Source organism: Stegastes partitus, unplaced genomic scaffold (genome assembly GCF_000690725.1).
Source record: "Stegastes partitus isolate 25-593 unplaced genomic scaffold, Stegastes_partitus-1.0.2 Scaffold729, whole genome shotgun sequence".
In the NCBI taxonomy this organism is placed as follows: Eukaryota; Metazoa; Chordata; class Actinopteri; family Pomacentridae; genus Stegastes; species Stegastes partitus.
In genome coordinates this window covers 185,825-206,342 of record NW_007578460.1, presented here as the reverse complement: position 1 = coordinate 206,342, position 20,518 = coordinate 185,825, and the positions used below count along the sequence as shown (strand labels likewise).

The following is a 20,518-nucleotide window of genomic DNA, read 5'->3' as shown; positions in this document are numbered from 1 at the left end:
TCAGTTGTTTCCTCCCTCCAGCCCAATGTGGCTCAGCTGTGTCAGAGGAAGCGCTGCCAGGTCTCTGGCAGCAAGGAGGAGGTAAGAGGAGCCCATGTTCTGAAGAACCATTTAAGAAGATTGGATCAGTTGTACCTTTTTATTGAACACTTGAAACCCTTCATTGGGGGATACTCGATGCGGCCCAGCCTCACCCAGACTCTACCTCCAGGGGACCCCGGTAACTTGAGTTTGAGACCCCTGACTTGTTCCTTCATGGTTGCGTTGGTCAGAACTACTTGTAACACCCGACTCATAAAATGTGAAGCGTCGCCTCACGATGAAGCCCCACAGGTCTTGTTTTAAGCAGTTTAACAGTAAAAATGACCAAAAGTTACTTATTCAAAGATGCTGAATTTTTCAACAAGGAGCTTTTAAAAGTTTTTCACGAGTTAAATGAAGCTTTTTGGGGCCAAAAACCATATGAGGCATAATTTATGTCTTCATGCGTGACTGGAGGGGGATGTTAGGTTAAAGCTTCAACGCTGTGTTATTACGACTTTTACTCAAACTGGTAGAGTCCAAAGAGAGGAGAGTTAATCATTAAAAACCCAAACATCAACCTCATACAAAACACAGTTTATTCGACAGTGTCTAGGTCCAAGTACCAACAGACCCCATACAAAATAAAAAAAACAAAAAAAAAGAAAGAAAAGAAAACAAATGCTACAAAGAACAGAGATAACTTCCATCTACACAAAACTTCTCCTTAAAAATACATTACCATTAACACAAAAGAAAAGGTATCGATTAAAGATAATATATGTAAGGGGGGAGTCCCGTCATATTTAGGTGATATTACATAACAAGCCTGGTAGGATGTTGAATGGGACAAAGGAGGGCACGGCGAGTGAGAGCGCGAGTGAATGATCGTACGTGTGTTTTGTTTTTTTTTCTTCTTCTTCTTCCGACAGACCGTGAGAAGAGGGCAATGGTGCAGCAGTCGTGTGGGCAGGCGAAAGAAAAAGAGATAAGAGGAACAGAATAGAAAGGAAAGAGGAACGAGAGGTAGCGAAGGGGTGCGCAGAGAGGTAGCAGATAGCAAGAGGAAGATTTTCTAGAAGAGGTAGCTAGCGGATGAACGAGGAAGAGGTAGCAGAGATACTAACAGTGCTAGCGAAGAGGGGGAGAGGAGTCAGCTCAGGTTCAGACTTCACATTAAAACGACCTCGCGTGGCGACTGTGACGACAGGTGAACTGTGTTTAAAGCCAACTTGCTCGTTAACCTTAAATTCAAGGTGATTCAAGTATCGTGTGGAAGGGGGAATATCGTCAACTGGAGCTGAAAGTGATTATCTGACAGAACAACAAACTTTTTTTTCCTCCTCCTGAACATTATAAGCAGACGTCTGAGCATCTGTTTGCTCAACTGCTGTTTCAAATATCAAGTTTCAATCCAAACTTTTTGGCCAACGAGGACAAGAAATCCTTAAAATGCTCAGAAACATTGTGGATTTAACCACAGACAAACAAAAAAGCTTCTGATGGACTGTTTAGCCAACAGCTTAATCAGAATTAAAGAAGAAAAATATCAATTTTAAGCCAATTTTATCTCCTTTTTTTCAGTTTTATAGCTTCTGGTTGGACATTAAACACTTAACCGACAATGAAAAGAAAGAAGCCGCATCTAGGCATCATTTTATTATTCTACTGATGATTTTCTCGACTTATTCAGCTTCAAAAGACAAAGAAAGAAAGTTAGAAGATGTGAAAAGCGAAGCCCAACTGTTGAATTTTAAACCGCCGACGGTCTAAAATATTCGATTGCTGATCATTTAAGAAAACCGAGAAGCTGGAACTCAGGACTGTTTGGCAAAATAGTGTCTGAACGTTGTTTTTTTTAAATCTCGCTCATCGTTTCAGCTCAGTGGTTGCTCCCCTTGTTTGTTTTTCACTGACTGCAACATCACAGGACGCAGCATCCGAGGACTAAACGGTCACGATTTGCTTCGTAGCTCAGTGTGTTTCTGCGCATCGACACGCAGGAGTTTGGATATTGCTGAGTTTTACAGTGGCTGGAAAGCGATGCGAAAAAGTAGAGGGGTGGGGAGGGGGGGGAGTGTTAGCGAGGTAGGCAGCACTAGGCGGTAGGTGAGGAGAGAGGCGGGGTTTAATCGCTACAGTATCAGCACCTAAAAACATCTAGAAGCCCACCGCGCCGAAGAAGAGCGTCGTCATGTTCTGATGCTTCAGCCGCATCACAGCGTCTCCCCGTCTGTAAAGGCTGCGTGAAGGTCAGCAGGAGATTACGTGTGTGTGTGTGTGTGATGTTGTGTGTCTAAGTGTGAGTGTGTGTGTGTCTCCAGTGCTTTGTGGCAGGGTCTGGCCAAGTCGGTGTGTGCATGCAGCCTCCAGTGTTCGCCTCAGCTTAGCTTACATTTCTGTGTGTGTGTGTCGCAGCGCTGCGGGTGGTGTGACAGAAGGAGGAACGATGGCCGCCTGTCGCCGGTCCGGTGGTCGGACCAAGGCCCCGGCTTGTGCCTCTCGTGTCATTTAGATCTGAAACTTTTACCCAAAAAATGCAATAAAAGACCCAAACCAAGAACGCTCCTCTGTGCTGCAGGGCTCAATTGTTATTCAAATCAGTGAGCCTTGCTGTATCTTAGAGCACCAGATTAATCCGCAGCTGAAAATAGATCCAGACTAATGCATTTTCTTTTTTCTCTTTTTCCTGTTTGATTTGTGAGAGTTTTAGTAGTGTGTAGCCTTTCCATTCACATTTACATCTTCAGTTAAGGTCAAGAAGTACTAAGACACTTGTTTTGGTTTTTTCATGGGATGTGTTGACAACAACAAAATATATAAATATTAATAATGCCAGCTTTGTAATTTGAAATGTAACAGGAAAAACAAAAACCCCAGTCGATAATTAAGACAAAGCTCTTTACATCCTGTTGAGACAAACGTTTCCCTTAACGAAGGGCAGCTTAAACCTGGACGCGGACACAGTTAAGTAGCATTAATTTACAGCTGCCATCTTTGTTTGGGTCAAGACACGAGGACGCGCTTCGTCAAACAGATTAGAGAACTACTTTCCTGCAGACGTGAGGATTTGTCTTTATCACATTTGCACTTTCGTTTCAACTAGTGCAGAAGAAAATTTACTTCGTACATATACAGAAAAAAGAAAAAAGGCACAAACCGCCATCAAACAGCCCTCTGTCTAACACACACACACATTCACAGACGCACACACGCAGAACTACAGTGTATGATTTAAAGAGGAGCGAGAGGTAGATACTCGACAAGACAAGAGCGAGGGCAGGCTGGGTCCTCTGTGTGTGTGTGTGTTGTACTCGTGTTATCGTCTCAACAATTAGCTTGCCTCCTGTGTGTGTTTGTGTGTGTGTTACAGCTGAGCACACACACACACCCCTGCATGTCTGACCGGTCTCACTAGCTCCCCCTAGTGTTTGTCCTGGAGAAAGAGGAACCAGACAAGAAGAGGTGTGTGTGTTTTTGTTGTTGTTGTGAGACGGGAAGGGTTACAGTGTCATTTCAAACAGCACTAGAAAGAGGGCAGGAGGAGGAGGAGGAGGGGAAAAAAAGGTGAGACAGATATTGTTTTTTAAAAATCTGTTCCGTCTCCTTTGTTCCGTTTTCTGTACACAGGGTCATTCTCGCCAACCTCCGAGCAGAAAACAGTGTTTATCACTAGACGACCCTTGCCGCTGTGCCCTGAGAGGAAGTCTGCACGTGTGTGTGTGTGAAGAGTCGGGTTACCTTTGCCACTGAACCCTGAGTGTGTGTGTGTGCGTTTGTCTGGGTGTGTGTGTGTGTCCTGTGATGATGTTTATGGTAGTTTTGAGTGTTGAGGGGGGAAAAAAATATCGAGCCAGTAGCAAAGGCCATCAAAACGGGGCTGATGCTCAGAGACAGAGTTAGTTGTATGCATGTGTGCTTCTGTGTGTATTTGTGTGTGTGTGTGTGTAGGTCTTAGTTGTCGGCCACTCGTCCACTCTGAGGCGCCGGAGGACCCACGGGAGCCACGGGCATCGCTTCAGGCTGTGCAGGTGGTGGGCCGGGGTCTGGGAAGAGGGAAGATGCTGTTTTTAGTGCAAGACATAAAGGTCGCTCAGTGGGTCTGAAGTCTGATCGGTTCTGACATAAAAACGTCTAGTATCCTCTGCACAATAGGAAAAGGGACAATAGTGGTTTGGTTTCACTGTTCACAGGTCAAAAACAAGCACAGCTTTAGGGAGAGTCGTCAAATATATGTTGTTTAAAGGCTTTAAAGAGACCATGTGCTTTGAATTACTGGCGTTGACATCACAGCAGCAGACAGTCCAGGTTCAACGTGGCTCTTTATCTCTGCCTCTTAACCTTCAGGGGCAGTTTTAATTCCTAAAGAGAAATAGATCTTTAAAGGTCCACCTTCACATTTTGTTAAGCTCATCGCTGTTTTGTGTTGATGCAGGCAAGAATGAAGCAGCTGCTTCTTGAAACATCAGCCAATCTGCATAATGCTCTCAAAGCTATAGACTGAAAACCCAGATAAAGGGCTTAAAGGAACTAGTCGGTGGTTAAAGTACCCACTAAGGCTGATGCTTTTTTATCTTGAATTTTAAAAAATAAGTTAATTGTCAACCTTAAACTAACGTGTAATTTGTTGAAGTGTACAGGAATCCAACCAGTTGGACTTCAGGGTCCGTCACGTCCATCTGCTGGTACTGGACCACTCAGTCTAGTCTTATCACTACGTGGTGTCATACCGCTGCGCTGGGTCTTCAACAGGCACACAGGATAACATTGTTCCACTCATTTCTGGTGCCTTTGCTACGTCACTTGAACAGCAAGTCCTCAGATTTGTTTTGTTGAAGCAGCAACTTTTTACGAAGACGACAAACTTTCCAAACTACAGCCGAGCTCCCAGAACATCTCGACACGCTTCTCCTCAGATGGTTGAGCGGCCATCCAATCGGCACGCCTTTAGCAGCTACTGTCCTCCATTTTATTTATTATTTTACGACTGTATGCAATAGGTCAAGTTGTTGGTGAACTTTAAGAGCGCCCTCTGCTGGACAACGAGCCAAACTACTTCAAAATGTTTGTTGCACGAGGAGCAAAAAATGTAACATTGGGATTTTATTTTGGTTCCGGTGGGAGAACAGGATGTCCAATAAGTTTGGTGGTTCAATCCTCGGACACTTTACATGCCAGCGTGTCCTTTCACAAGACACTGAACCACCAAGATGCTCCCAATGAGTTCCCAAAGAGGTGAACACCTTGTAGTTCAGCTTCACCATTATTAGTGTAAAAAACACTTTTGAGGGGTTTTGGTTGCCTCTTGGTTTGCACGTTGCTATCCTTTTTCGTTGCATGTTTACAGGCCCCTATTACAACGGCTGCTTGTGTCACTTTCTCCAGGCGATGAGAATTCTGGAAAACCTCTATTTAGAGTGATCCAGAAATATCAAAAAGGAAAACTTTGGTTAACAAACTCCATTTCCTAAAGTGTCTATAAGCAAACAGCGACTATAGCACAGGTGGAAACACAAACACAACAGCTGTCAAAGACTTACAAACATATCATTATGCTGCTGCCTGATTGGCTGCAAACTAAAAAAAAAAAAGGTTGTAGACATTATGCAAACTACTGCCTCGGTTTGTGATGTGATGCTAATAAGCAGCAATGATTTGAATGTTTAGCTGCAGCTGACATTCAAAGTAAATACCAGCTGTCAGCTTTGGGTCACAGTAATATTTAGATTGCCAGAATCCCTTTTTCTGTTTTTTTCTTTGGCCGTGAGGGATTTTAGAAACATACCCCACAGTGTAGGGTACGCCGGTTTTGGTCAATTAAATGTGTACACAACAACAACAAGAATAAATCACCATGCATTTGCTTGATGCTCTGATATATGCAGACAAACAAGTCTTGTACATAAACACACACAATGCAAACATGATGAGAAGGTTTTTGTACTCACACATGCCGTTGGGAGCTCCAGGGTGGCGTGGAGGCATCATGGGAGGCATGCCACCAGGAGGGGGGCCAGCAGAGGGCGGACCGGACATCATACGTCCCGGCATCGGCTGGCCTGGTCCCATCGGTCCTGTAGTGTGGAGAGTATGGAGGAGACAGGTCAGAGACAGGGAGGTTTGGGGAAGAGGACGAGGGATCGAATGGGAGCTATGAATCTAATAAAACCTTCATCAGCCATTTCAAACCAGAAACAAAACACAGCGTGGCATTTGATCCAATGAAATCCTTAAAACAAGCTATAATATTTCACAGAACATTCCCTGAGCAGTGGAAGAACTTTTCCTGTTTTAGGTCTGCTAGTTTTGTAACATAAAGCTGTCTCCCCGTCACACACGGTATGTCCTGAAACACCTGCACTGTTTTCTAATCTCCTACCTGTCTGGCCTGGGTGGTGAGGGGCCATGGGGTGGTGACCCATTGGGGGGTAGCCAGGGTGCATTGCCGCCCCAGGAGGGGGCCCTCCGTGGTGTGCTGGGGGTGCTCCGTGGTGGGGAGGTCCTCCATGGTGTGGTGGGGGTCCTCCAGGGTGCATGCCCGGTGGAGGGGGCCCAGACTGGGGTCCAGATCCAGGCGCCTGCCCCTGTCCCTGGGCCTGGGCGGCGGCAGCGGCTGCAGCGGCGGCTTGCTGCTCCATCTGCTGCCTCGCCTTCATCTCTGCGTATCTGAGCTGCTCCATGTGGAACGCCTGACGCTCGGTGAGCAGCTGCTGCCTCTGAAGCTCCAACTGCACAGAGAGACGCAGACAGCAAGAAGAAAACGATTAAATGAAGACACTTGTGATCACCAACAACAACCGCCACCCATCACCAAAGGCTGGTGACTAACAGGATTCTACGTGCAATGCCTCGATAAAGTAGCTTCCGTGCTGGCTAGCTAGCTGGCCACATTGACAAAACGCAGTAGACCTACAGATTATACACTGCCTCTGCTTTAGACGGCTTCATTCATTGCTTGGCCAACTTATTAATACTGTGGCTATGTAGGCTCAACCATCCCCCTCTGAGGAAGAGGAGAACTCCAATGATGTTCATAAAAGAGCATCACTAATGACACAGAGAAATTTCAGAAACAAAATCCATGAAAAAAACAACGACGACTGAGACGATATAATGCACAAACTACAAGTAAAAAGTTTTACCACCTTGGAACTGGATCTAAAACGAAGCTAGCAGTCTGGAGGCATCCCTAACGTGATCTGCCTCTGAAATTTTCACAGCAACCCCAACACAACAGAGCGGAGGGAATCTGACTTCCTAATACTGACAGCATTGGAAAATTATGCTAAAAAAAAAAGAATCACCAGCAGCTTGTCTTTGCAGAAACAGTACTGTGGTCCCTCTAGATAAGATTTACATAGCTGACCGCAAAGTGTTGTTTCTGTGTTTGAAGGCACAGGGGTGAATCTCTCAAAACCTCAACATATAAAACAAAACCTTTGCATGGCTGGATTCAAATAAGGCCAAACAGAGAAGAACTGCCTTTCATTGATTTGGGTAAAGTACTTCTTGAAGCCTTTATTGCAGAACTGTTGGACAATCAAAAAGGGAAAAGAGGGTTCATTTCAGCGCCTGCTTCCATGCCTGTAGATAAGACGGAGAACACGCGGTTCTGTGAAGTCTTAGCACTCTGTATAAAACTGTTTTGGTTTTCTTTGCAAAACTGTGTGGCTCATTGTTGTTTTTAGAGGTTCAGTGTTTTATGGCTTATGGCAGCAGCGGCAGCAGAAGGTTGGTTCCTCTCCAGTCTCCAAAAAGCTTCTTTAACCAGAGTCCTTTTCATGCACCGTTTACAGCTGTGAAACTGGGCTACGCTCCCGACGCCGCCACCGCGAAAACACAGTTTTATGCTCCCACTAGCGTCTCCAGGGATTGTCCGGGGCAGAACACACACACACACACACACACACACACACACACACACAAGAGCAAGGAGTCATTAATTTGCCCAGTTGAGGCAAGAAACACTTTGACTTGCCTCACAAAGTAACTGCTCCGCTCTGGAAAATGTTTTATTGGGAGCTCACAAAGAAATTAATGCTGGGTTGTCTCTGTCGTCTCTGGGGAAGATTTGGACGGAGCAGCTTGTTGAGAGGTCACAACATGCTGATGGACTAAATATTTACCGGCTACTCGTGTAAATATAGCAACCACAGACTGTGTGATCCTGGCTCACTTCTGGATAATACTAAAACAAAAAGTGTATTTCATTTAAATTAATTAAATAGTTTCCTATTGTTGGACATTTCTTTGTTTTTGAAAATTGTTTTCAAAGTCTTTATCTTCAAACTAAACCTTTTTAAGGCCGATCTAATACTTCTAACAAACAAGACAGTAAATCAAAACTTGGTCAGAACAGAGGTGAGTTCTTCAGCAAAGCACAAACTTTCCTGATTTTTGAGTTTCCCAAACAGACTTGTGTATACTTAGCACTAATATAGTGGATGGGGGGCTTAAATCCTCATAAAATATTAACATTTGGGAAACCCATTCAGGTAAATAACCAGCCAAAAGAAGGTATGTTTTGCTTTAAATTTGAACCAAATGTCTAGGATTAACTCACTATTTAGAGCCATGTTATTGCATAAAACACAGAAACTTTAAACACTGAATGCTGTCTGTGAAGATTCTCAGTCATCCAGGTTATTCTTGTATGAATGAGTTCCTTGAAGGCGTTTCACCAGTTCCAGATACTTATATCCTAAAGGAGTCATTAACACCTGAGTTTCAGTTTTAATTGGGGGTTTGTTGCTCCTCCCCCTTGTTAGTGGGGTTCGTTAGACACTGAATACTGTTAAATGGACCTATACCTTAGCGGCGCTCAAAGCGCTTTACAATGTGTTTCTCATTCATCCATTCACACGCATTCATACACCAATGGTGACAGAGCTGCCATGCAAGGTGCTGCCTGCCATTGGGAGCAAGTTCAGGTTCAGTGTCTTGCCCAAGGACACTTCGACTGTGGAGGGGCTGGGGATCGAACCGCCAACCTCACTGCTCTACCACCTGAGACACAGCCGCAAATCACGAAGGGTTGCAGTTGTGGTCATCCAGCTCGTTTGACAGAGTGTTTAAACTGTCGTGTGAATGGTTTTAAAAATTCATGACGTCCTCTTTGTCATGCTTTTAGTAATATCTCATGTATAAACACCCCATCACATGTTAATAAATAGTTCAGGCCTTGTTCACAGAGTTTCTCAGTGATTGGAACGTATTATTCTGCCACAGAGAAAAGGTATTTACAAAGAATAAAAACATTTTAATGTTGTCTCCTGATGTCTTTACTGCTGAAATTAAAACGGGGAGTAAATCTGTTAGAATGCCAGGAATTATGGCTCTCAACAGGGCAGAAAAATACAAACCGTCAGAAGAAAACGATCCTGAGCGCTTTAAGAGATTGACAGGAGAGAGTGTGAGTCTGACTGACAAACTACAGAAATGGTGGATTTACACGGCCTAATCCTAACCGATTCCATGTTATGCAAATACAAAGGCAAAGGATTAAATGATGACTGATCTGCTTGGATTATTGGTAATTTAGGAAAAGTTTTCCATCAGGCCATCATCCTTTCACCAGGCAGATACAGTATTTGGGATGCAGTTGGCAAAGCTCTTGCTAAAAAAAAGCTGTTATTAAACTTTTTTTAATCTCTCCTTGCTCTTATTGTTTGGAAAAAATAAACCCACATTCACAATAACTTTGCAGGCCCCATTTTCTTACTCAGCACTGACTGTTACCTTTACCAGTTGAGACAACATCTCAGCTTTATTTAGCTGCTATCATTACAGCAGCTAATTAACGCTTATTCATAACTGTTATAATTAAACTTCTGACTGATTGTTTACATTGTACAGATTGTAGTCTGGTTAACATGCTGTCTATATGTTGGTAATCTATGTTCCAGTTTCTGAGAAGAAAGAAATGCCGTAGCTTGACAAGGCCAACAGAAGCTTTCATTCATGTCAATCACTTAAGGTGGTTTGCATTAGGACCTCCAGTATTTGATGCAAGTAGCTAATAAAGAAATATGGTGGAAAAATAAGAAGGGTAAATCTAAACATATCAGACAGATGTTTAATTAACATGTCTATAAGAAACTGAACACCTCAGTGTTGGTCAAAATACAGTCCAGTGTGCTCTTCACTTCCTGATAAATGCATGATATTAAGCCATCTGACTTTAAATGTGAGTAGTTTGTAAATGTGTCTTTTATATAGCCACATTAAAACTGCACTAACTGCAGGAGGAGCTCCAGTTAACGTCATTATTTACTGACCCACAACATCCACATTTAATCTCGACTCTCTGGCACAGCAGCATCTTTCTGACTCACCGCCTCTTTCTCGCGATCCATGATGGTCTCCAGCTCTTCGAAGTGCCTCAGCTTGATCTCCAGCTTCTTCATCTGGGTCTCCACCAGCAGAGCGACCAGGGACTTGATCTTTCTCTCCTCCACTGCTGCTAAGTGCTGAGAGGAAGAACACACGCAGATCATAAATATCTAATAATCAAAGGCCAAACGCCTGTTACACTGCAATGATATCATGAGGTTCAGAGCACATATTTGGACTTATTGACTTGAGTTTGCTGATAAATTCTCTGCTGGAGATCTACCTTTTTAAATATTTCCTGCTTTGCAATTTACTCATGTTTAGAAAAAAATTCAGTGTTCCATATTAATGAAACTTTGTGGTACAGAAAAGCAACACAAGACACTGACAATAGCGGAATCAGAGATTTTGAGTAGATAAAAGTTTTGTTTGACTTTTCTTCGTCGGCACTCCTGCAGCCTCACCTTGGCCTTGGTGGCAGCAGATGCCAGGGCAGCAGCAGCTGCAGTGGCAATGTTTCCCTCGCCGATGTCATGTTCCAGCTTCTTCCTCTTGTCCTCGCCCTCCTCCGTCACCGCCTTCTCCTCCTTATCCTTCTCCTGCTCCGAGGATGACGTCTCCATAGTCTCCTCCTTGTCCTTGTCTGATGTGGATGAAGACAGCAATTTTAAAAGTGTTTTCTGACTCCCACCTTCAACATATATAATGTCCTTCTGCACTTGTTGTATAGAAGTTTTAAAGGACATGCGCTGAAAACATTGACCAAGCAGTTGTGGGTGTCGTCTGTATTGGATGTGAAGCTCAAACAATAAGGTAATATATCCACAAATAATCAGCTGTTCAATTTAAAGAGCCCCTACTGTAAAAATCAAGTTGGTAATATGGTGTTTTTATACGCTATAAGACGCATCTGTGCAAAGTACTTCCAACTTTAAACTGCAGTGTATTGATGACAGTGACAGAAACTTGCAGGGTGGGGCTTTTTGTATTATAACTCTTCTTCAGAATCAGTTTTAAACAAGTATGACTGAATTACTACAATATTATAGCTGGTGGTTGTGTGGTTTAGAGTTGTTTTACAGTGTAATTGCAGAGGCATGTGTGGACACAGAGGCAAGGCATTCCATTTTTACCAAACCATTGTAAAACAGAAAGGGATTGTATTTATGAAGGGGGGCATTTAATGATGTTTTTTTAACCAACAATTCCAAGTGTGGCCCATTTCTAACTGTTTAGTGAGTGTACTTGCTGCCTTTCTTCATTTCCTGTTGTAGTAAACTCAATATCTTGTTGACATCACAATGGCTTTAGGATACTGTGGGGGCCGTTTATCACTACTTCCTGACATTTTATAGACCTCAACGTTTATGCTTATAAGTCTGATGGACATTTTCTTTCATTCTGTCAGTGTTACCTGCTGGAGCTGTCTTGGCCTCCCCTCCCTCTTCAGTCTCCTCCTCGCGTTCCGATGTCTCTGTTCCCTCCTTCTTCACCTTTTCCGTCGCCTCCGTCTTGTCGCTCTTCTCTGCAGACTCGCTGGGCTTCTCTGCCTCGTCCTTCAACTCGGCCTGAAGGGTGAGGAAGCAGACAAACAATGATGAGAACCCACGCAGAGGACACGAGGCAAGGCTTGCGTTACAAGTCTGACCTTGAAGATCTGACTTGAGATTTGGGAAATACACGTGAGGTTTAGTGTCATCACTTGCTGCAGCATCTATCATGAGAGGAGCCACTAGCAAGCTCTCTCCAGGCCTCTGCCATTGGGAGTTCAATGCCTGGGTGAAAGAGGCGGAGGGTTGGGAGAGGGGTAAGCATGACCTCCTCTCAAAAAAATAAAGAAAAAAAACACCTCTGCTAAAGAAATGCAAGTAAGACCTACCAGAGGTTTACTGCATGAATACAAAAGGTGTCAGAAATTTGACAAACGGTTATCAACAGGTTAATAATCCTGCTTAGCGAGTGGCTGCTGTCACACTCAGGGCACATGGATTAATCAAATCTTGACCCCGTTCACTTTTGGGGAATGATCGCTGTGATTTGGACAAAGTGCCTGACTCTGGTTAATGGACGATAATGAGGAAGTCATCAGCCACCGAGCCTCCCAGCAGAGCTCGAACATTAGACAACGCCATTACATTCACCCGCTGGGCCTTTCCGAACCAGGAGACGAGGACAACATGCAGACGAGTGGAAAAAAATAAAGTTCAAGCATCACATGGGAGAAAGGACGAGTGAAGTGAATAGTAATGGAACGACTGGGAAAAAAGCAGCGTGAATGTCTGCAACGGCGCAAGAAGCCAATTATAAAAGATATTCAACATGAACGCTTCTAACTGCTGATCCATGTCAAGGTCACGCACAGTCTGACAAAAGCACATGATCTGAGACTCTGTTCTAAAGCGACACTTAACTGGTCACAGTTAGTCTTGACATTTTGAGGCATAAATGCAGGAACTCATGCAAATATTTCCACATTGAGTCTGGTGATAGCTTGCATTGTTCTAATTGCCCACATTTCAATGAATGAAAGGTCCAAAACCAACAATGTATTCAAATCATATCTGTGCTGTCAGAGTTTGATCTTCTCGTGGGAGTTAAAACAAAAGGTGGTCTCACCTTATCGGCCTGCTGGGAGTCTGAGTCTGTGTCCATCTTTTCTGGCTCTGTGGTTTCTGGAAGTGACAGAAAAATCAGCATTACTCACACAAGAAAAGACACACACACAATACTGTAAAGAAAAAAACCTGCATTTGTTGATTTACTAAACAACATCAACAATGATGTTTTTGAGGAAACATTGGTTAGAAACAGTTAAAGTGAAGAGACGTGAAGCGTGTGAACATTTGCACAAACGGCCAAGCACACGTGACCGAGCGAGTACATGTGCGCGGCTGAGTGTTAAACCGTGTCACCGGTGCGCTCCAGTGAGTGTTAAGGGTTTGAATATTGATTGCGTGTAAAGTGGAGTGCTTCAGGCCGAGCGAGGCGTGGAACACATTTAAGGTTATTGATTATAATTGTGGCTCAAGAGGGCATTAAAGTCAGGCATAACACATGACTGCTGTTTTGTTGGCGTGTCTGTGGGTGTGGGTGGTGTGGGGATAAAAGCAGGAGGGAAAAAAAAAAAAAAGACTGTTTTCAAGAAAGCACAAAGCAAAATAGAGAGAAAGCGATAAGCGCATGGCAGTGTGAGATGACCCAGTTTTCTGCTCCCCCTCCTCCCACTCCCCTGCCCCATCTGCCACCGTTGTTTTAATCCACCGGTTACCACAGCAGCACACACACACACCCACACACACACACACACACACAGATTCCTGTATTGCTCAAAGCTTGCTGTTGAATACAGACATGTGCATCACCTTCCACTGTCAACAAACACTCATCATCTCCGCCTGATATTCTGGAGACGATAATCATTCCAGGAAAAAAAAATAGGATAAGACTAAATGACAGAGTGATGACTTTGTTCATTCCTCTTTAGCCTTGACATCTCCTCACACACACACACAGCAGTAATCTGCATCGATGAGGCCTCTCCCTGCCCAGTAGCCTCCTCGTGATGCTGCTGCTATCTGCTGCCCTCCAGTGGCTGCAGACATCACAAAACCACCCAACCCCTGGGAAGATACCCGATGATACTTGGAAATAAATCCTTGTCACAGGTATTGCACTTTTATAACCCTTTTATACATGCGATAGAGATCTTCCAGGTTGGTTCGGAGACGTGAATCTCACTACCGTTACTACACCTGGACACAGGACACTCACCAGTCTTTTCTGGCTCCTCAGGGGCAGTTCCAGCAATGCCGCTGCTCTCCAGGCCAAAAGCGGGGTCCACCTTGCCAGTGCTCCTGGCGGCTTCCTGCACCTTCTTCACGTGAGCCTCCACCAACTCAGCCGGCACCTCCTCACGCACACGAGAGAACTCCTCTGCAAAAGATCATCATCAGTTCCTAACTGCCATAATATGACGATTCTGTTGATGATTTCATGTAGTGTTCAGATAGTTCCCAGATTTTACTGTCTGTCCATTTGTGCAGTTTATTAGCCACAATGTGCAGATTTTAACCACAGTACGAGCAACATCTTCACAGTGTGTGCAGTTGCTCTGTCAGTTTCTTGTCAGCTCTGATGTATCTGTGGTTGTCTTTTCTTTCTTGGCTTTCTACATATATTAATTAGATTCAAACAGCTGGACCAATGCTAATTTCCCACCAGGCTGGATGTTTTCTTTTTAACTTGGAGAGAAACAGCTTAAGCTTAACGGCGAATTTGCAACCGTTTATCCTGTTGCTGTTTTGGTTGAACACACATTTGACATGACAACACAGTTTACTGGTTAAACTGTAATAATCCAATTTAAGTTTAAACCGTCTAATGCCATAATATTGATATTCGCACAGTAATTCATGCAACAATCCTTTTGGAGATTCAACAGGACTGTAAAATATATATATGCTTCTCAATGGTGAAGAATCTGAATTTCCAAAGTCACAATTGTGATTAGAAAAAAATAAATAAATAAAAATTCACATTTAGCATCCAATCATAGTAGTTCTATTTGTTTGGCTGCACAAAGCTGCTAAACGTACTGAACCTGAATGTACAGATATATTATTAATGTCGCTGCTTCTATGTTGGAATTGTAGTTCTAATATATAGATAGATTTATCACAGGAAGATTTGACCCAGAACATCTCAATCTTAAATGAACAATGCAGCGCTGCAGCTCTTAGCTTCCTCTCACCAGTCCTTACCTAGTGCAGCCTTGGCAGCAGCAGATGCCACTCTGGGGTCGACTACTGAAGCCAAGAAGGCTACTGTGCTCATGACAGGGTTTCCAGACTGGCTGAAGGGTATGGGCTGGTAGGCCAGAGGGCCCAGGGACGTCTCCGTGCTTTCCAGGTACGGATCTTCAATGGGGAGCCGCAAGAAGTGCAGGATACACTCGTCTTGGGTGCGTGAACCCACATGCTCCGACACTTTGTTCCAGTCGTCTTTGTACATCTCCAGGGCCTGGAAGATGGAGTGAGGACACAAAGCTCAGTCACGACATTCTGTATGTGTTTCCCAGGCAAATGAACAGTTGGAGGGCAATCAGAGATTAGAGAGGCGTGAGGTGTACGAGACAGAAATGACGGTACACAAGACTTTAAGAAAGAGCCAGGTGTGTTTGAAAAAGGTAGACTTATAAAGCCAGGAAGGATGAGGCAAGAAGGGTGTAAGGATAACAGCTGACACAAGAATTAAGAGTGACAAGGAAATAAAACAAAGATAAAAAGGCTGGCAGTCAGTCGGTAGAGTGAAAAAGAGACGGAGGGCAATTACTATCTTGTGTCTCGTCACTGTTATTGGCATCTGGTTGTTTCAATTTCAGAGCTAAGAAGTAAAACATCTTTGTAGTATTGTACAGGGTTCTCCGTTTTTCTGTCCTGTGGGACTCACCTCCAGCAGCAGTAGAGTCTCCTGCTCGGTCCACTCCCTGGTGGTGGTGACTGCTTTACCCTGTAGGGAACAGAAGCCCAGTCATCTCATAAAGATGTGCAACAGAAAGCAGGGAGCAGTATTTGAAGCAGACTAGCAAACAAAGACATTATTATCCATCTAAATGAAGTATGTCTACTCCATGTAGCTGTTTTATAATAAACTCACAAGCTCACAGCGAATCGCACTATCCTAAATAAGGGAAAGGTGTTAGAGATGTTGATGCAGACCTTGATGTTTTTCTTGTAGAGATCAGGGCGAAGGCCAAAGTTCTGCAGGTCAATGGCCTTGTCTTTGTCTTTGCCTACGAAGTTGGGCATCGGCTGCGGAGGAGGAATCTGGAGGAATCAAACCCAGAAGCAATTTATCAACAACGTTTGCACAGAGCTGTTTTAGTATCGATACTGTTTTACAAGTAAAGCTAGTCGTGGAAACAGTACAAAATGTAATGCTGGGTGGAAGGCAGAGAGAATAATGTGGTGCATTTTTGAGCAGATGTACATGTGAAAAACAACCCCCCCTTCAGTGTTTTGAATGAAAATACACTGCAACTATTTTCGCAATCAATACAAGTCTCAAATATTCTTTGGTTTCAGCCTCTCAAAAGTAAGAGTTGCAGCATTATGCAAATGGAGACATAGATAAGCAACCGAAGAGAAGCCTGGACTGAAACGAGGAACGTCAGGCAGGTGAGGAGCAGTGTTTTTGGTGGGAGAGAATAACTCCCTTTTGTACAGATTCTTGGTTTTTACAGACTTTTTTACAAGCACAATAAAATTATGACACAGAAAACCCTAAAAAGCACAATATGTCCCCCCTAAAGTCCACTTTCTCTCTCCCCGTTTAGGTTTTTCTTACCGGCGGGGGTCGGTGGTTGAGGGGCATAAGGCCAGAGGGCGTATCAGCCAGCACAGTGAAGTGGGGTGTGGGTGGGGGGCCCATGGGCAACGGGCGACTGTCAGCGTCCACCTGGTAGTTCACCAAACCCCACTGCTCGAGGAATGCGTGTACCCTGGGGAAAGACAGCGATGACAAATGGCACTCTTGTCCTCGTAAAAAGATAACATTTGGTAATATTAATATGATTGTTTGTTATTTTCCCAAACAGTGTAAAATGACCTAAACCAATAAAGTGACTTGTTTTGTTATTTGAACTGCTACAGCACTATTTATCTATTCTCAGCCCAACACTTAATCACCACAACCAATCGTGCATTGTGGCACAATCCAGGGAGTTAGCGCACCTCATGATGGCACAAACATCCCCAGTAAGGTTCCTGCGGCAGGAGGTGGAGGTGAGGTACTCCTGTGGGTTTAACCGATATGTGTCGATCATGAAGTTACGGTAGGCCAGGTATCTGTTTGGGAGTGGAGAAGGATTACAATGAGACTGGCGTTAGAGGAAACGCATTACTCTGAGAATATAGCAAACTGTGTGGCCAGTATGTGTGTGTATAAACTCACATCTCTGGAGTTTTGGACTTGTTCTTTCCATTGAAGAACTCAGGAAGGGCTCTTCTCTCAATCTCGTGGATGCTATAAAAAAAAAACACAATACAAATCAGAGAGGGAAAATGATACTCAATCCTTTACAATGATGAAAACCCAACTGTAGCTTCTGCCTTAATTAGAACCAAAGCTCATTTTCACTGCCGTATTAGTGGCAGTGACCTGCAAATATGTCATCAAGTGCATCTTTAATTCTAAGTCAAATTAAAAATTAAAGAAGATGCCGAGTAATGTAGCGCCTTCAAAGGTAAAATACCTCACTAACTCTCCTTTTCAAATTGAATTTCAAAGTCTGTTATCTCCCTCCACTCTTGTACTTACCCTCCATTGTGTTTGATTAGGTGGTAAATTAATACATGGACTTATAAGCCTTACAACCCTTTGTTACTACAGTGCAGGTTAAAGAGGTACAGGCCGAATGAAAAGTTGAAAAAAAGAGACATTCGTGTTGCAGCTGTGTTTATTCCAATTCCACAGCACTTACCAGTTGTAGTCAAACCACGCGGCGTAGCTGGGGATGATGATGTGGTGCGTCTGTTCGGTCACGTTGTCCTCGCTGGCGTCCATCAGTCGGTTGACTTCGCCTTTGCCTTGATCCTCATCGTCCTGCCGAGAGACAAAGAGTCAGACCAAGCCAAGAAATTTTAAAAAGTTTCTCAACATTGACGTGTTTGCTGCAAGAAAATGAAGATGATCTTATTGGATCTTGTTCTCACACATTCCTTCCTTCTCGCTCATGTCTACAGTGTTTTGTGTGACAGAGAGAGTCATCAGCTGTCTTACCTTTCCACCAGAGAGCACAGAATCATCTTCCATGTCATCTGGAAAACCATAAAACCAGTGTTCAGCTGACACGCTACTAACTGTTGCATGGCTAATACTCATTAATGGACTGAAATTATTCAACCCGTTAATGCAATTCATAAACAACTCAATACACAAATTCAATTACGGATACGCACCCAAATCATTCCCTCCTTTGACCGGAGTATTCTCGCTGTCTTTCTTTGAATTTGCTGCACATGGAACAAAAGAGGAAAAGATTAACAAAGAGAAGTATTGAAGGGGGGAGGAATAAAAATATTCAAAGACAGTCTAATTCAGCCGTGGGCATGGAGGCATTAACCGGCACTCTGCTTTGCAAAAGAGGACACTAAAATAGACTCAGTGTGTGTGTGTGTGTGTGTGTGTGTGTGTGTGTGCTGGTGAAAAAGGAGGAGATTTTTTTTTTGGGACAAAAGTGGGACATAGCAAATGGGACTCAGTCTAAATAGAGCATTTTCCGTCAGGGTTGTGTGTTTGGTTTTAAAGGAAATCTTTAAAGGGAATTCGGATCAAGAAAAGAAACCCATCCTCGGGCCGTCCTGCTGCTTTTCTTACTGGAAGACAGAGTGTCTGTATGCGAGAGTCAGAAGGTTTTTCTGGTGGGTTTTCTTGTCATCGCTATGCTCCGGTGTACGATAACCACAAAGGGAATCACAGACAATCCACCACAGATTTCCAACTTAAAAGCAACTAATTAAATCGGATCCTTTTTTTAAAAAGGACAAACAGGACAAAGACTAAATATGTACAGAAAAGAAATCAGTGTAACACTTAGAAAAGTGACTGAAGAGGAGGCTCAAAAAAGAAGTTCTGCCTGACATGGAAATGCAGATGCATGCGTACAATAGATTGAAAATACGTTTACATTAACATGTACAGGGTTCTGCTTATCATCACGGTTTGAATCTTGAACTGGGTCGATGCACCTGAATGATGCTCTTGTACAGAATGAAAGACAAACGCTGCTGTCCTCAGTCTCACAAGATCAACCACGAGATAACGTTTTATCATTAAGCATCTGATTATCGACCACTTAGACGCTCCTTGTTTTAGCTATGCATAATTTCCTGAATATGTTGAAACATAAACTGTAACTAAATTGTTCTTTGTATGGAATGTTGTTTTTATTTGCTTAAAAGCCTCTAATGTCTGTATTGTGGCCTTAAAACTGACCGATTTATGAGAACATCACAATCTTTCAATCTTAACTAAAAGCGCCAGAACATTGTTTATAGACGTGGTCTTGGCTCTTACAAACACAAGCAGCTGTGTGCACAACACATTTAGGTTAGATACTGTCCTGCAGTTTGCTGCATTCATTTTGGGAGCTTATAACTCTCAGTGTAAAAAAATCTCATTCCTATCATTCACATCTCATCCACTCTTTAGTGATCTGATACAGTCAACATGTGTCTTTGCCTATTGGCAAGCTGCTGAATGTTAAATCTTCCGTGGTGTTGCTAATGTTTAACTACAAATCGTTTGCCCTCAGGCTCACCCAGCTGGAAGAAGGCAGTCGTGCCAACTTTCTGCTCATCATTTATGCTGGCACACCAACCACAAACGCTGAAACTATCAAATAGATAATACAGGACTAATCTGCAATTTGCATCATCAGTCAACCGTTCAATCTTTTATTCCTACCATCTTTATTATCATTGTTAACTAAATGTATTTGGGTTTTGAAAAAAAGTATAGTGGGCTAGAGAAGCTCTTCTTACTTCTTTTTTTTTTTTTTCACATTTTCTAGATAAAACAATCAAAAACACGGTATTATTAATCATCCTTATATTGACCTTGACAGCACCTGCTTACATTTCCAGCAGCAGATCATAAAATGGATTCCTGGTAAAAATACAATTAACAACTTTTTGAAACTTTCAACAAACTGCTGCTTCAACCCAGCAGTTTAATGTGATCTGCAATAATGAAAGGGGGATTCCAGCTTCATCCCATCTCTCAGCACATACCATTCTTGGACATGCTGCCCTCCTCCATGCTGGCACCAGCCGAGGAGTCATCCAAGTCCTTTGTCATGTCCTCCTCGGTGTCCTCCTCTTCGCCTCGGTGGCCTCGTCGCTTCCAGTGAGGCCCTGGGTTCCTGACAGAGAGAGAGAGACAAGAAAATTATAGGTTATTTAAATCCAAGTGGAAACACTTCACAATTCAGCACATATTTATTTCTTAAATATAAAAAAAAATCTCAGCAAAAATTCAAACACAACAATGAATGAATCCTTCAAACAGGTATTGCCCGGGCATCGAATGCCTGATATATTCTATTTGTCTGCACCACAGAGCTTCATTGTTGTCCATAAACTATTAAAACACACCAGGGAGACTC

General features: G+C 43.3%; 1 protein-coding gene across 2 annotated transcripts in view; it reads right to left on the bottom strand.

Annotated features, from left to right (window-relative positions):
• Positions 1–602: 602 nt before the first annotated feature.
• The window catches only part of smarcc1a (SWI/SNF related BAF chromatin remodeling complex subunit C1a), a 26,883-nt gene continuing 6,967 nt past the window's right edge, over positions 603–20,518 (bottom strand). For both annotated transcript variants that reach the window (XM_008291278.1, XM_008291279.1), the window contains exons 11-28: positions 20,145–20,275; positions 18,312–18,365; positions 18,133–18,170; positions 17,834–17,955; positions 17,305–17,376; positions 17,085–17,198; positions 16,699–16,852; positions 16,071–16,178; positions 15,802–15,861; positions 15,114–15,372; positions 14,125–14,286; positions 12,970–13,025; positions 11,768–11,921; positions 10,818–10,996; positions 10,356–10,490; positions 6,401–6,749; positions 5,970–6,095; positions 603–4,067 (exon numbers count right to left, since the gene is read on the bottom strand). In XM_008291278.1, the coding sequence (XP_008289500.1) occupies positions 3,976–4,067; positions 5,970–6,095; positions 6,401–6,749; positions 10,356–10,490; positions 10,818–10,996; positions 11,768–11,921; positions 12,970–13,025; positions 14,125–14,286; positions 15,114–15,372; positions 15,802–15,861; positions 16,071–16,178; positions 16,699–16,852; positions 17,085–17,198; positions 17,305–17,376; positions 17,834–17,955; positions 18,133–18,170; positions 18,312–18,365; positions 20,145–20,275 (2,365 nt within the window). In that variant the 3' untranslated portion in view covers positions 603–3,975. The remainder of the gene's footprint in view (positions 4,068–5,969; positions 6,096–6,400; positions 6,750–10,355; positions 10,491–10,817; positions 10,997–11,767; positions 11,922–12,969; positions 13,026–14,124; positions 14,287–15,113; positions 15,373–15,801; positions 15,862–16,070; positions 16,179–16,698; positions 16,853–17,084; positions 17,199–17,304; positions 17,377–17,833; positions 17,956–18,132; positions 18,171–18,311; positions 18,366–20,144; positions 20,276–20,518) is intronic.